Source organism: Paramacrobiotus metropolitanus, unplaced genomic scaffold (genome assembly GCF_019649055.1).
Source record: "Paramacrobiotus metropolitanus isolate TYO unplaced genomic scaffold, Prichtersi_v1.0 Parri_scaffold0000008, whole genome shotgun sequence".
Taxonomy (NCBI): domain Eukaryota; kingdom Metazoa; phylum Tardigrada; class Eutardigrada; order Parachela; family Macrobiotidae; genus Paramacrobiotus; species Paramacrobiotus metropolitanus.
Genome location: NW_026570228.1, coordinates 176,672 through 191,939, shown reverse-complemented (window position 1 = coordinate 191,939; position 15,268 = coordinate 176,672). Strand labels below are relative to the sequence as shown.

At 42.0% G+C, this 15,268-nt stretch overlaps 3 protein-coding genes and 1 long non-coding RNA gene across 4 annotated transcripts; all 4 read left to right on the top strand.

Annotated features, from left to right (window-relative positions):
- Positions 1 to 2,464, top strand: LOC129582562 (uncharacterized). The gene is made up of 3 exons (XM_055474087.1): positions 1 to 1,007; positions 1,155 to 1,310; positions 1,401 to 2,464. Exons 1-3 carry the CDS (start codon positions 75 to 77, stop codon positions 1,524 to 1,526), a joined length of 1,215 nt encoding a protein of 404 aa, XP_055330062.1. The 5' UTR covers positions 1 to 74; the 3' UTR covers positions 1,527 to 2,464.
- A 392-nt stretch (positions 2,465 to 2,856) lies between these two features.
- LOC129582566 (uncharacterized) lies at positions 2,857 to 4,320 on the top strand. Its single transcript, XM_055474093.1, has 3 exons — positions 2,857 to 3,221; positions 3,623 to 3,772; positions 3,882 to 4,320. Exons 1-3 carry the CDS (start codon positions 2,877 to 2,879, stop codon positions 4,014 to 4,016), a joined length of 630 nt encoding a protein of 209 aa, XP_055330068.1. The 5' UTR covers positions 2,857 to 2,876; the 3' UTR covers positions 4,017 to 4,320.
- Positions 4,321 to 5,371: 1,051 nt separating this feature from the next.
- Positions 5,372 to 6,990, top strand: LOC129582812 (allatostatin-A receptor-like). The gene is made up of 3 exons (XM_055474427.1): positions 5,372 to 5,839; positions 6,364 to 6,828; positions 6,979 to 6,990. Exons 1-3 carry the CDS (start codon positions 5,426 to 5,428, stop codon positions 6,988 to 6,990), a joined length of 891 nt encoding a protein of 296 aa, XP_055330402.1. The 5' UTR covers positions 5,372 to 5,425.
- Positions 6,991 to 7,909: 919 nt separating this feature from the next.
- On the top strand, positions 7,910 to 11,129 carry LOC129582724 (uncharacterized). Its single transcript, XR_008689666.1, has 4 exons — positions 7,910 to 8,938; positions 9,160 to 9,262; positions 9,520 to 10,148; positions 10,364 to 11,129. It is a non-coding gene; the product is annotated as an uncharacterized LOC129582724 (long non-coding RNA).
- The last annotated feature ends 4,139 nt before the right edge of the window (positions 11,130 to 15,268 follow it).

The following is a 15,268-nucleotide window of genomic DNA, read 5'->3' as shown; positions in this document are numbered from 1 at the left end:
CTTCGGTAATCAGGAACATTGTATCTGCTCGTCCGCTAGATGAACACTTTAACGAACTTATCAAGTTATCAAGGATGACTTCTATAAATGCATCGCACAACGATGTACCGTCCACCGGTTTTATCAGCCGGATATACGGAATCTATATGACGGTTCTGTGGATGATGGGATTCAGCCAGTTTCCTCAGGAAGTTTACTCCACCCGTCCAATGCTGACGGCAGCCGCTACCGTTTTCGGAGCCGTACAAGCAGCAGCGAATATTATCAGTCAACTGTATTTTATGCTCTTTGATTCCGCGCCGTTGACAACGGAAACTAGTTTCAACGATCTGATTGAATACGCGTCTCAGATTCTGTACTCGTTTGTAATGATTTACGCTTGTCTAATTGGATGGAAAACTGTTCGACCGTCGTACCAGTTGGTTAAGACCATCGATACGCAATTTATCCATCATATTCCTGCACGTGTGCAGCGCAGCGCTCTGATTGTTCTGGGCGTGGCATTAGTGGTCAACATCAGTGGAACCGTTCTCGATATTGTGCTGAGCGATGTTCCTCTGTATCAAAGCGCGGGAACGGCCAGTTGTCGCTCTAAGATCTGTTTTGTATTGATTGCCGTGTATTATGCGTACTGGCGCGTATGCTTTTTTTCCAAAATGTTTTTACAAATTTTGTTGTGGTTCACAATGATTATGTTGACGAGGTTGGCCCGTGTTGTCAGCGTTGAAGCTGACGCTTTCAACGGCACAAGTCCAGACTTCGTTGGTCTGTCCATAAAGCGCTACGAACACATTCGCCAACAAACCATGCAATTCGGAAAACAGTTTTCTGTCTTTAATTTCCTGTATACTCTGCATTATTTCGTCTTGTTGCTGACAAATTCGTATTCTCTTGGCAAGGACTATGCGGTAACTCAGACGATCGATTGGTCTAACTTCTACTTTTTTACCCGCAGTGCATTTGTACTGGCAACTATCGCAACGGTATTTGTTACCAGCCATGAAAATGTAAGCTGCTGAGCGTAGCATCTACAGATATATTACAGTAGCCTGGTTTATTGAACATCATTTGCTATATGCTGCCCCAATATTTGACCTATCTCTACATTTGTGATTCGAATGCTAAAATAAACTGATTGCCTTTTATCGTGACAGATGACAGCAGTTCTTCCAGTAATAAGCAGACTGATATTTAAATATGGGAAAAGCTTCAGATCAGCTAACTTTCAACAGTTGGCGGACAAGGTTAAGAATGATCCTGTTGGCTTTTCCATGGGAGGGGTAACCATTACATTTGACCTATGTTTCGAGGTAAGCGATAAACAAACAAATTATAGTGTATTCTTATGTCTATTTGAGTTGATTCAAAGGATATCTCCATTGTAAAACCACTTTTAACAGGCGGCTGGCATTATATTTGCTAACGTGGTGCTTTTTGCTGAACTGGGACACGAGAACCATCTTCTTACTGGTTCCTTGAAAGCTTTGCGACAGTTATCAGGAACCAGTCGGCCGGTTCCTTGGTAATATAAGGAATGACTGAAATTCTTGTTACTGCTATTCGGTATCTAGTTTTAACTCGGCATTTTCTGGTGCAATTAATATACAGACACGGTTGTTCGAACGTTTTTTAAACTCTTTTTGCATATGCATATCACAGACAACGGGTTATTTAAAAGTTTGGTTCTGTGTTTTCAAAAGTTGCGATCGCATTGAGTTGTACGATTCAAATACAGATGAATTGTTTTTATCGGCAACATCACGACAAAATGTTAAGACTGCGTCACTGCTGCAATGTACCGGCATTATGGTGCACGATTTCGTGTGGTTATGCAAAACAAAAACTAGAAATAATGTCTAACATAATATTAATGTGAGTGCATGGACGGTTTTTTGCATGCCGCATACGAGCTGTTGACAGTGATATTTCGAAAGAACATTTATCATTAAACTTAATCGGTAGTTTGGAGTGGATGTTGGAAAAATATGCTTTCTGTGAAACCCGAAGGAAATTTGAGGAGTCCATTTCCGGTTGACGGGTTTAAATGACAATCGTTGTTGGTGCACACCATGAGCACACTTCGGACATTCGACTCCGCTGCTGGTTCAGTAATGTCAAGTTCTGTCAAACAAACGTACAGATATATAGAATTACATCAATAACGCGCCCGTATTATGCGGTGGACCAGCGGAAACCGCTCAAATCAAAAAATGCTTAGCGTTGCGATCAGGAATTCGGTATAAGCGAATTAGCTGATTATTCCATCTGTTTGATTCGTTAATATTTAGAGAGCAATGACCCTTACCAATAAAATGCACAAAAACGCTCCAGCTACCGGCTTTATAAGCCGGATCTACGAAATCTTGATGACAGTATTGTGGATAATGGGATTCAGTCAATTTCCTCAAGAGTTGTTTTCTACTGGTTCGCTGCTGACGGCAGCGGCCAGTTCATTCGGACTCGTACAAGCCGCAGCAAATGTAGCCAGTCAGGTGTGCTACATGGTATTTGATACCGTAGCGCTGGGGAGAGCCACTAGTTTCCACGACATCTTTGGATACGCGTCCAACACTCTTTATTCCATTGTCCTCATCTATGCGTGCCTGGTGGGATGGAAAACCGTCCGGCCGCATTACCAACTGGTTGCGACGACAGAGGCGGAGTTCGGCTATTATATCTCGGCACGAGAGAAGCGTAACGCTGTCTATCTTCTCTGCATAGCTGTGATGTTTAACCTAAGTGTAACAGTTACAGATATTGCGCTCATCGACGTGCCTTATTATCTTGACATGGGAACGAACAGTTGCCGCTTGAGAACATGTTATATCTTGACTGCTGTGTACTATGCGTACTGGCGTATATGCTTTTTAAACAAAATGCTTCTTCAGACTTTGATATGGTTTACAATGATTATGTTAACGAAACTGGCTTCTTCGATCTGCGCTAAAGCGGGCACCGCAGCTTGTGTAACCGACGCTGTTCTGTCCATTCAGCGATACGAGCATATTCGGCAAAACATTATGAAATTCGGGAAACAGTTCTCCACCTTCAACTTTTTATATACCTTGCATTACTTTGCTTTATTGTTGGTGTATATGTATTCCTTGGGGAAGTCCTATGCGGATACCCAGACGGTTGGATCGTCCGGCTTCTACGTCATTGTTCGGAACATGGCCTCACTGGTGATTGTTGCTGTGGTTTTTGTAACGTGTCACCGAAACGTACGTGTAGCATCACTTTTAAGCAATATTTGCCAGTATCAGTGGCTTAATCGCAGTATTTGGCTAAGATTTTAGCTTTCCTTTGCTATTATTAAATTGCTAATAGTTCGTTAAAGGAAATAGTCAGTAGTCAGTACACAGTACAGGGTACCAAATTCGTGTGCCTATATGGCAAGTTTTGCTTTCGCGCACTCAACTTTTTTTCCCAATACTTTTACAGGAATTCAACCTTTTTTCGAATTTGAAAGTGGATCTCGAGAAACCTAAAGAACAATTTAATTTTGAGGTTTTTATGCGATTTTTATTTCTCGTAAGGTAACTATCCTCGCGCATCATTTGCGCGCAAAGAACAGCGGAAATGCCTTATATTATGGAAAATGATTTTTATAATTATTACGTAGATGGTCGCTGTACTTCCAACATTGCGCAAGTTTGCATTCAAGTACGGGACTGAGTTCGGAAATTTTGACCAGTTAGCACGGAAAGTGAAAGAGGATCCGATGGGTTTCTCCATGGCTGGGGTCGTCATTACGTATGAAATCTGCTTTGAGGTACACGTACCGCGTAATTTCAGTGCCTGCAGTTTTAAGATATCACTTTACGATATAATTATCAGGAAAACGATATCAGTTATTATTTCTGACCAACCGATTTCAACAGGCAGCCGGGACCATATTTGCCAATGTGGTACTATTTGCTGAACTTGGACACGAAAACCGAAAGCCGTCTGTTAACTGGCTTCTTAAGACGGTTGATCGGACTTTCCAGAATCAGTCGGTGTATTTTTATACATGACGTTATACGTAGAAGACAGGAACAAATGATGTCTAAAGCCAATCTTCCTGTTAATCAATCATGTAATTTCTTCCATGGGAATCTGTGCAGATTTTATTTTATTTGCCTTTCTTTACACAAGTAATGGATGATTTCGCAAATGTCTTGACTGTAACTGAACGATTACGTTGCGCACAGCAACAACATTATTTTAGTCACAAATTTGACAACCACCGGACGCGAGAAGTTCGGGAACCGATGTTTCTGCTCACTGTTAATGTTTGACTTAGCGATTTTATGAGTTTAATCGGTTCTTTACATAAGTAAATGAAACAGAAAACTAGGCAGTAAATCACTTCAGTACGTAATACACTTCGTCCAACCTCTTACCGATAATGAACGTTTCCTGTACACAAGCAGCATTGCCTCGCATTAAAGCAATACTGATTCTCTGCTTCAGAAACTGAGTGGACCGTTTCTCCTGTGTTCGCTCAAAAAGCATCTTACCGAGTGTAGACATTTTACATTTCGATTCTTTAACTTAGTGTTTGATGCAGAAAGGTGTGCCTTATCTGGTTGCTACTCTAGTTTTGGCATTGTGCAGCTGAATAAATGACAAACGCTGAAAACCACAATTCGCTATGGTGATTTGAAGTGCGTTTTCGTAACGGGTAGGTTCGTCACAACCTATCATTTGGAATGAGTCAGCACATGATTGATTGTCAAATTATCCCGAATGTAACCAGAGCGTGTCAGACTAGCCCACCTATTACCTAACCAGGGTCGGGACGTAATGAAGGATTTTACTACAGTAATAAAAAAAAATAAAATTGTTTAGACATTATCGGGATTATTTTTTTAAATCTGAACTCAATTTTTAAGCAAAATTAAGTAAGTGCGCATTTGCTAAATTGCTATTTGTATTTGTAATGTTTTTTCTCAAAGCACCGGGTAGCGGGATAGTGATAACGGTATACCTCAAAGGTCTACCGTAAACAAAATTGATCTGGCACGTGATATACTTCTATCAAAAATTGCAAACATAATTGAACTCACAGAACGCGCCGAAACCTAAACTGCCTACGGACAAAAACGTCGGCCAGGAAAGATGACTAGCCAAGCCTTTAATTATAAAGTACGGTCTGTAATGTAATTACTAATTAGAGGCTGCATTACAGTGTACGTAATTTAAACCGGTTTAAATTACGTACACTGTAATGCAGCCTCTAATTACGTACACTGTAATGCAGCCTCCTTATACATGTGTTACTGGCTCTGATGATCACGGTACCGTCATCATCAGAGTCAGTAACACATGTATAAGGCGTCAGAAAAATAATATCAAAATTTGTTGTATATTCCTGTTCAAGTAAATTCGTTAGCTTATTGCACCGCACGGCACATTTGTCCCAAAAATCGTTGTGCGAAACATGTCGACCGCGAACTTCTCCAATCTGACTTCCGAGTTGGCAAATTTCACGCGACCGCGATTGGTCAGCCAGCAGGAACTGTATGCATGGTTCACCGTAACTATAGTAGTCGGCGCTATTGGCGCAATATTTACCTGTTGTCTGCTGATGATTATGATCGTTCTCAACAAATTCCAAACCGGCTCCGGCATCATGATCGCCCACTCGCAAATTGTCGACTTCATTATCTGCACAATTCTAAACATTGTACAGAACGCCACCATCCTGCAAGTGCAGAGTGGGCGGTTCACGCCCATAGACTGCCGCACGGTGCAGTTTCTGCAAATGCTGTTTGTCTTTGTTGGCAACTGGTCAGCGGTGTTCCTGGCGGCCAATCGATTCGTCGCCATTGTCATGCCATTCTACTACAAAAAGGTTTCATAATTTTTTGTGTGCCTTTATATTCGTTTCTATTTGAATTGCGCTATATACAATAACGCTATACACGTTGGAATTGCGCTAGGTAAATACAGTTTAAGGAAACATATACATATTGCGCTATGTACGCTATATTGGGATATATTGCGCAATATTGATATTCGTTGCAATTGCGATATATACAATTTGGGAAATACGTTGGTTTTAACGCATAATGCGCAACGAACGCTTCTCTGTTCGAGACGTACTATATTTGTTGCTTTTACCAATAGTTATTTAGCGACAGGCTGATAAGCCCATTTCCACTTTTTCGATGCTACCGTGTATGTGGCGCAAAAAGGTATGAGAAACTGGTTTCATCATGTGACCAACGTGTATGTCGGCTACTATACTATTAAATATCTATATTTAGTCATCTGGTTGGTTTACATTATCCGGCGGTAAGACAATAATTATAAGTATTACTAACGCCTGGAATCGCAAACGCAGCACAAATTATAAAACCGTTTGATATGTTAAAGGTTACCACGCACTGGACCCTGGCACTGAGCTTGCTCACGGCATGGGCGATTTCCTTAGGATGCAGTTTACCGATGTACCTTAACTTCAACGTGGTGCTAGGAATGCAACCCACCGGTGCGTGTGGCACGTTAAAAATCACCGGGCCATTTTTCGGCATCATGGGTTTCGTGTCCACGTACCTGCCCATCGCACTATTGGGAGTGCTCTACATAACGCTATTTCTCCTTCAAAAATTCAGCCGGTTTACTGAACGTTACCGGACTGAACCATCCGAACGTCAGCGGGAGTCGCATCGGCGGCGTATTGCCTTGGCGAAAGTGCTGTTTTGTTCATTTCTGTGGTATTGTCTGTGTATGCTGCCGCCACCGATTCTGATTAACTTTTATCCGGATGTCTGGCGACGCGAATTCCGTTTACTCATGTGGACGCGCACCTTGCTGATGGTTGGATACGCGGTTAACCCGGTAAGAATAAGATGAAGGCGATATTTCGTATAACGCGGACCTAGCCGAATTGCTTTTCTTTCACGAATAATTTCGTATACTGTGCATACAATAACTAACCCAGTACCGAAATAAGGTTGTGATAATAATAATGCAATTGTAATATTCTAGCATAGATTTTAGATTGGTTGCAAAATTATCCCACTTGATTTTTGTGTGCCATTTTTAATATTTGAAAGTATCTCTAATGAAAGTGTTCGTTTTACTTTTTTTGATTATGCCTGGTTACGGATTACAAATTCTTTGTACGTTGTCCCCTACTCTACCAATATAATGCCTTTTTTCAGTTATTCTTTGTCGCAATGAGCCAAGAATACAGAAAGGGTGGTCGGGTATTACTCAGCCGGATGAGAAAGTGCTGCATCAAGAAAGCGGAAATTGGGCCCCACCCGGCGGAATATCAGCTGTCCGTCAACTCTTCTTATTTACCGAAATCTATTACTGGCACTGATTAATTAATTAATGGCTGCCAGACTCGCCACCATAGAATCTGATTTGCTGCATTTTTGTTGCATTATGTACAGTATACTTGTGCTCTCTTACATACATTTGCTTTCCGAAGCTTTTCCCCACTGTATAAAGTACGTTATTGATTGCTGTCAAAGTTAAAAATTTCGGTTTATGCCAATAATAAAGGCCTATAATAAACCACAAATCGCATTTTATAGCGTATAATTTATTATTTTTCAAAACGGCATTTTTTTAATAAACCAGAAAACGCATTTAAACAGGTTCGCCACTCCTGCAGAGTGTGTGGCCATTGCAAAACTTATCCTATTTTCCCGGCAATGGTGAATGGTATATGTTGCTAGGAGTGGGACCATAGAAAGCGCAATGGTCAGAGTGGTGCAGTGGATGCTGAACAGCATGCACACATAAATTGTGTCCATCTGACGTCAACATCTGTACGATCGATCGACATTTTCAAAGCTACAACCATACAATCGCGATGGAAGTATTGATTTTTCAGCTCGGGTTTAAAATTCCAGTGTACGTTACAGTAAGCTTGCTGATGTTACGGATCGTCTTTTGCATCCTTGGAAGGTGTTTAACTTAAACCAGCCGACAAAAGTAAAACATTTTTTTGCAAGTAGAAGTCTGGCTGCGGACAGTAGTTACACATTTGGCTTACCAAATACATACTAATTATTACTTATTATCTGATTTTCTGTGCGGTATAACGGTGTTAGCATCATGTTACCAGCAAAAATCGGGAGTCCTATCAAGACGGATTTCATCTCATCACTTGATATATGTTGGTGGGGAGAACATGGCAGATTCGTGGTGGACTTCATCACCAACGACAATACACTGGCCCGAGGTTACGTTTGTGATGTGAACAAACAAGGACTTCTGATAACATCTCGACTATGGGATACAACGTCGCAGCTGGCCCCGTTTAACCGCATCATAGCACAGCCGACAGAACTACGAGAATTCCGCCGTGGGATGATCAAAGACCTCTGGCATACATGGGCTAAGCTTCCGATAGAAGTTTTGATGAGCGCTGGAAACGGTCGGCCGTTACAGTGTGAGTGGACCCATGCGGAAATTGCTGAAGAAGACCGACAGCAACATCCCAGAAGCTTTTCTGTGGAGGCTATTACACATCCAGGTGAAAACACCAGATGGCACCGATCAGCAGTACCTGATTAATGACCATTGTGCCTACCCTGCAGATTTTCAACTCAGCCAGCGAATACGCTACCTAATTCGCCGATTTCCCAACACGAAACCTAACACATTTATGAAGACGTCTGTTTTTCTTTCACGTGATTGCGCCCGTACATTACGCCAGTGCTTACTCTCTAGAACGTTCCAACGCGGTTTCCAGTGGCGGCCGGTGCCTTGAAAAGTCGCAAACCATGATGGTGGCAGTGCATTATTGCAGCATTGACGTGCTCAGCCGTGGACCGCTCAGCAAAGCGGCCCAGCTACAATTAACGACCTTTTTACATGAATATGTTGGTGTGTGGACGTGCCCAGAATATTTATACTGGACCATCCCCGATGTAACGTCATTGACCAAGCGCCTCAGCAGATATCGTTCGGTTTGCAGCAGATAATGATGGTAAGACTTTGAACCAAGCATATTGTATGGTATTCCGGTTTTTGTTCTACAGTATATCTTATGGTTATTTAGGCAGCCTTTATAGTATAGTCTGCATAGATATGCGTGAGCACACTTCCCAGCTCTCTCAAATTTTTATGAACCTCTTCAGTAATAATTTTTCGAAACTTTTATGTAATTTTTATTTTTTTATAATTGCGGTTACATAATTTTTATGGTAGGTTGTTCGACTGGCAGCTTGGCAAGTTTCTCGGAAATGTCTTCCTCGGTGAAAGCGTCGGTATTTTCTAACCTCGACATTTACGATCGGAATATACTGAAAAGGTAAGCGTCCCAGTAAAATTTTGTAGCACAACCAACTATCTAAGAATGCTTTTCGCGCCATAAACATAGTGTTAAATAAATCTTCAGCAGATTCTAAAATTTGTTTCTTCGGACAGTCGCGAAAACACTAGTCGGGGTGCTTTCTCGACTGTCCGAAAAAACAAAATTTCCGAATCTGCTGAAGATTTATTTAACACTTTATTTATGGCGCGAAAAGCATAGTCGATAATATACGGGTATGTGTTCTGCAATGACAGAGTGGATTCGAGCTGGTCATCCATTAGGGACTTCCTCTGATGCAGCAAGACATCATATTTGCAAATCCAATGGCTAGCAACTACAACGAATAACTATCCGAACTTCCTCATCAAATGCAGATGTCGCTGACGCCGAATACAAAAACTGTATATTTAACGGGGCCATGGCAGTCACCCATATCAACACTAGTCCGTGTGCTTTCTTGACTGTCCATCAGACTGCATTACGTTGTCATCCGTCGAATCCAGGCAGACTACGTCTCCGAATTCTTCGAACCGGATCCCCCGGAACCTGGACACTTCTCCGTCGGCGACGTTTCCAAGATATGTCGAACACTGATAATCAACGACTTCCGGTTCCGCAAAAACGGTTGGTGTTGGCTCTTGAGACAGTGCACCCCGATTAACCCGGAATTTCGTGTTTCTGAGTTTATTTACCGCTTTGATTACCAACCCGTGGAGAACTTCCAAGGCGCGCTGTACGAATGCATAAACACCTGCTGCCCAGAAATGGATTCAAGGACATACACCACGTTGTCAGAACGGTTCGCCAAAATCCGTGTATCCGCAAAAAAGAACAAATCCGTAAAGAAATGGTACTGGAAAGAGCTGCTATTATGCTTTACAAGGTACATGCATTACGTATTGTAACGGTTTGGCGAGAGGACAGTACAGTTACCACAACACTACATAGTGTACCGATTACCGAGTGCTACGTGCATAAGTACTGCTGATATTGGTATCCTTAGCTGTAAGTCACAATTCACCCAAATAATTTTGTAAACGTTAATTCCGAAATAGATTTCTATCGAATTATTTAGACTGGTTGATTGCTCTTTTGCAGGCTAAACCTCGAGCCACCGAAGTGTATGTCCGATCTGGAACAGTCTTTTAAGACTTCGTTTAAAGATGTCGCAGGAAGGAACGTATTGCTATTAGCGCTTGCTTCCTGGGTTGCCACGATCGAAAGCGAGTTAAAATATGAACCGCTTAGGCGAACACAATATTTTTGTGGTATTTGTCTTTAGGTGCTTTGCGCGTTCAGTACGTTCCACCACGGAGATTCGAACTTCCTTATGCAGAACAGGATGGCCGACACTGTTCCGCATATATATAAGGTGTTATCGAAATTCCCTATAGAGGGATAACAGCAACCTACAGGCTACAGTACATTCACTGCGTTGTGTAATTATGCATTATATTATTAGAAATCGTTCAGTACAGCAACTTTGCAAATGTTTGCTCGGCGCTGGCAACCGCTGTCAAAAAGAAGGCACGAAATGAAAGTGAGTCTTGTTTTGCAACATGGTGCGATGCGGAAGTGTCTTGTTGATAAGGAAGGTTGGCAGAGAAAGAGCTGTTTCACAGCTTCGCTTAGTTTTTTTTCAATCTTTGAGCTTCGAAATTGTGTAAGGAGATGTGATGAGTGAGTGTACCACGTTAGTTTGGATAAACTTTTTATTTGCTTTGTTTTTGTCTAAGTAGTGCTTTTCCGTATCCGTACATGCAATTTAAATCGGTGCTGCGAGTAACGTAACTGAGCTGATACAACGTCAGAACTCGATCGTTACTACTTTGTGTTTTGTAGCATTGACCTTTGTTGAATAAAAATCTGCGACCTACGAGCGCCGAATTCCGATCGAGTTTACTCTTCTGCGCACGATATATAAGCCATTTTTTGGAAAATTAAGGCTGACAATTTACTCTAGAGTAGAGATGGACTGTAGAGGTGGAGTTTGTTACGAGGATCCCATGAAAAACACGATCAAGGCAATGAATTGGCTTGTACTGTAGTCATCGTCAAAACCATTTTATCAAAATCCACACCATTTTTAAATGCCACAAAAAGGCTACCTGGACTCTCTGTGAGTGAACTGGGCTCAGAGTTTTACCGTTTCTGCACCGTACCTACAGAGCACGCAATTAATGCCTTTTTCGTAAATCGCTTAGCGCCGCATCTTGACGTACAGCATGGTATGCAAATATATTTTCGGACCACAATAATCTCATGAGGATTTAATTATTACTCCACTGCTTACCGTGCCAAAATTGAATAATCTAAAGTTGCTCACCACATTTTATAATTCTGTTTACTTGAAGTTGCGCTAATGAGAAAGTAAGTCGGCCTACGTAGTGTGCAGGTTTTCGAATTGTATGGTACCGCGGGATAATGTGCAGTGTGCATTGTATTGCTGTTGTTCGACCATAATATGTCACCATAGCAAGCGTTGTTTTACCACCTCCTGGTCTGTACATGTACATACAAGCATACAAAGGATGTACATTGTCTTCAAAATTGTCTAGCCGCAATTAAACGATTGTACCATCTGCTTCTGCCCAAATATTTTCTTCGGTTTCGTAGTTTTGTTGTGATTTTGCGAATCCAGCATTACTTTGTCATTCAAAAAAATGCTGTACTTAAAACCACCGCAAAAGGTGCAGAATCACAAGCATTGAAGTAGTAGTAGTGAAGTTTGCATTGTACGAGTATCTTCAAAATCCGCATTCTGCCACTGTATCCAGTAGTACTCTCTGCGAATACCTCTACTAAATTTTTGTGTATTCTTCATGTAATTAATTTTATTCATTGTTAATAGCGTAGCGGCTTACAAGTACGTTACAGCGACAGTATATCCGTTACATATCCATGCGGGATAAATAGTACTCGTACGGATACTGCAGGTGTGCGATGTGTATCCCCTGCATATGTGTACCATGCAGCCTACCCCAGACATTAGAAAACATACGAAAACAACAAAAAGAGAAATAATACGAAAACCTACGAAAACAACAAAAAGTATAAGGAAAAATAATAAAACGTAAAAAGTCTGAGAAATCAAAGAAAATTAATAGGGTACAGTACATGTGTACATGGAGAATCGATACTGTGAGAATATTTATATTGCACTTGTGGATCTGTAGGATGCATGTGCAAAAAATAAGGCACAACCTTGCCGAAAAACCAGCAAAATGTTGGCATGCGTATCACTTTCAACTTTCAAGTACCAACTTAGCGGCTTAGAATGCAAGCATGTTATCGCTTTAGTATCCTAACGTATCATTACTGTTCCCGCGGCGCGTATCCACCTCAAGTATATCCTGTTAATTACAAAGTATTTTAGGTACCTTAGTAATATATATGCGGAGTAAACAATGAGAACTGCAGGAATACAGTGACCGATACGGCAGCGAAACAAAAAGTCGGCTGCAAAATAAGTAGATGGGATGCAAATTAAGGATACGCATAGAGTACACTGTAGGACATAAGAGTGGGATAGTGAGGATACAAGGACTTAAATGGAAGCATGATGTTACAGAGCTATTAAACTTTTTGACATGTGAACTTGATATCTATACGTACCGGAAGTAACATGGTTCACCGCATCCATATCCAGTCTGGATTCACCCAGTACTGGAAAGTTGGACTATGATGTTACCGAGCTGTTAAACTTTTTGACAACTTTCCAGTATTGTGTGACCAGACTGGATGTGGGTGCGGTGAATAATGTTAGTCGGGCCAAAGTTATTAATCAACATGTATAACTTCCGGGTACGTATAGATATTCAGATTACATCACACATTTATAGTTAACAGTTAAAGTTATCAATATAGCTATATTGATAACTTTAGCCGAAATTTATATTGATAACTTTAGCTTTAATTTTTAGTAATACGTCTATCAATTAAACAAATGAAAAACAGGAGCGTCACACAGCATCAACAGACAGCAGAAACAGGCGCCCGAATCACTGAGAACATTTGATCTAAATCAGCCGAGGCTGGTGCCGTTCCCAGGACGGATGCGGCGTTTCCACGCTGGATTTCGATGCTGAACCTCTGGCGCAGATACTCAGTTGCACGTATCTCGCCTGTTTCCTGCCATATCATCTTGCCCAGTTCGCTGATCAGCCGAGAGGCTTCCGGTCCGAGTGGTCCTACTGTCTCCACGCCCACTGCACGGAACAGGTAGTCCTGGGCGATGTTCTGGTACTTCGCGGTTTTCTTCCGTTCGGCCTGTGCCGCTGCTGCGCCAGCTTGGATGGATGTTGCTGCAATATGGGAGAGGGCCATCGTACACACACAAGTCACATCCCATGTCAACATTTTGCCTCGTTCCCATGGCACTAGGGTGACACCGTCCGGGCGTAGGCCGTTGGTCGGTGAAATTCCCAAAGGCTCCAGTTCAGTCTCAATGGTGGCTGAGGCGAAGGCTCGCTTAAGCGTGGCGTTTAAGCTGCTGTGTCTAGACTTTCGGCCTCGACTTTTTTTGCAGCTCAAGCCATGGTATCCTCGATCGTCCACCCATTCATTGCAGATGCATCTGTGCGGAGTTACAATCGGTGCTCCCAAGCGCAAGCCAACGGCAATCCGTAGTGCAGAATCGTTCAAAAGATTACCCAGAGATGCAGCTGGTAGAGCATCCAGCCATGCCCCGTTGTCCTTCGTGCTAACACCTAAAAGCCGCGCTTGGCTGGAAATATCAGACTGGGCAATTTCGGTTAGCGTCTTCACGGAGGTCTGGATAACTGGTTCATCCCACACTTTCTGATACTTTCGGGCTTCTACAGCTGGAAGGTTAACTTCGGTCACACGCTGCCACTCGGCTTCGGCATCACCGCAGTACACCTCCGGGTCGAAATCGGAAATATCGGATGCCAATCGGGTCACTGAGTAAGCCGAGGCCAGAAAGGCCGGAAGGGCAAGCTTCTCAAGACTCCGGATTCCGAGGCCACCTTCTGCAACCGGAAGTGATGCCTGAGTCCAGTTCATGTCGGTGAGGTTTACGTTGGTGATTGCACAAAGGCATTCACGAATCATACTGTCGAATTTGGTCAGCAGGCCTCTCTGTAGATAACAGCGAGCGGTGCGTAGCTGGTAGGTCATTCTTACCGGTCCCATGCTGCACTTTAATAAATAAAGCGCGTGATGAGCCGGTAACACTTTCAGTCGCTGTATCATTTTCGCAATTCGAGCTGTCGCAGTTGTTAGCGTCCCCGCCACGGCAGCATCGTGGAGTGGAGCGCCAAGGTACTGCAGTTCTTCCAACTGCGGGCACTGGAGGTCAGGAAAAGACTCGAGGAAGGCACTGCGAACAGCCTGGCGAACTTTAGCTGATAGCCGAAATTCGAACAGCAGAAATTACATATTTTGGACTATTAATAAATGATACTCTAGTCTATATGTAGTCTATATAGTCTATCATTTATTAATAGTCAAAAATATGTAATTTTTGCTGTTCGAATTTCGGCTGTTCTTCAAAATTATTATGTTTTGCTGTATGTTCTTTTAAAATTGCGATACTATGACGGGACTGCAAAAGATGATAAAGATCGTGGTATGTATTGCATGTACAGTACATAATACATATACAGCACGTTGCATATCGGTCAGAGTGTTCCGATTGAGACTGTAAGATTTCTAGTGTTGACGGAATATTCGAGCTAAATTTACCATAAGTCCATAATTAAAATATAGTTTAAAAATATTCATGTTAAGTCTGAACTACCAGAATTTGTAATTATTAGCATCCGGGGATTTCCTACGTATACATACATTTAATGGGCAACAGCCAATCCACATATCGGTATGCTTCAGCAGGTTTACACTAATTAAAATGATTAAATTTTAAACATTGAAAAAACACCCATAATCATTATTGTCATTCAAAATCTTATGATGTGCACTCAAGGTACCCAAAACAGCTGCTGCGTTTCCTCTTACTACAGCCAAACTTAATCGCTGTCTTAA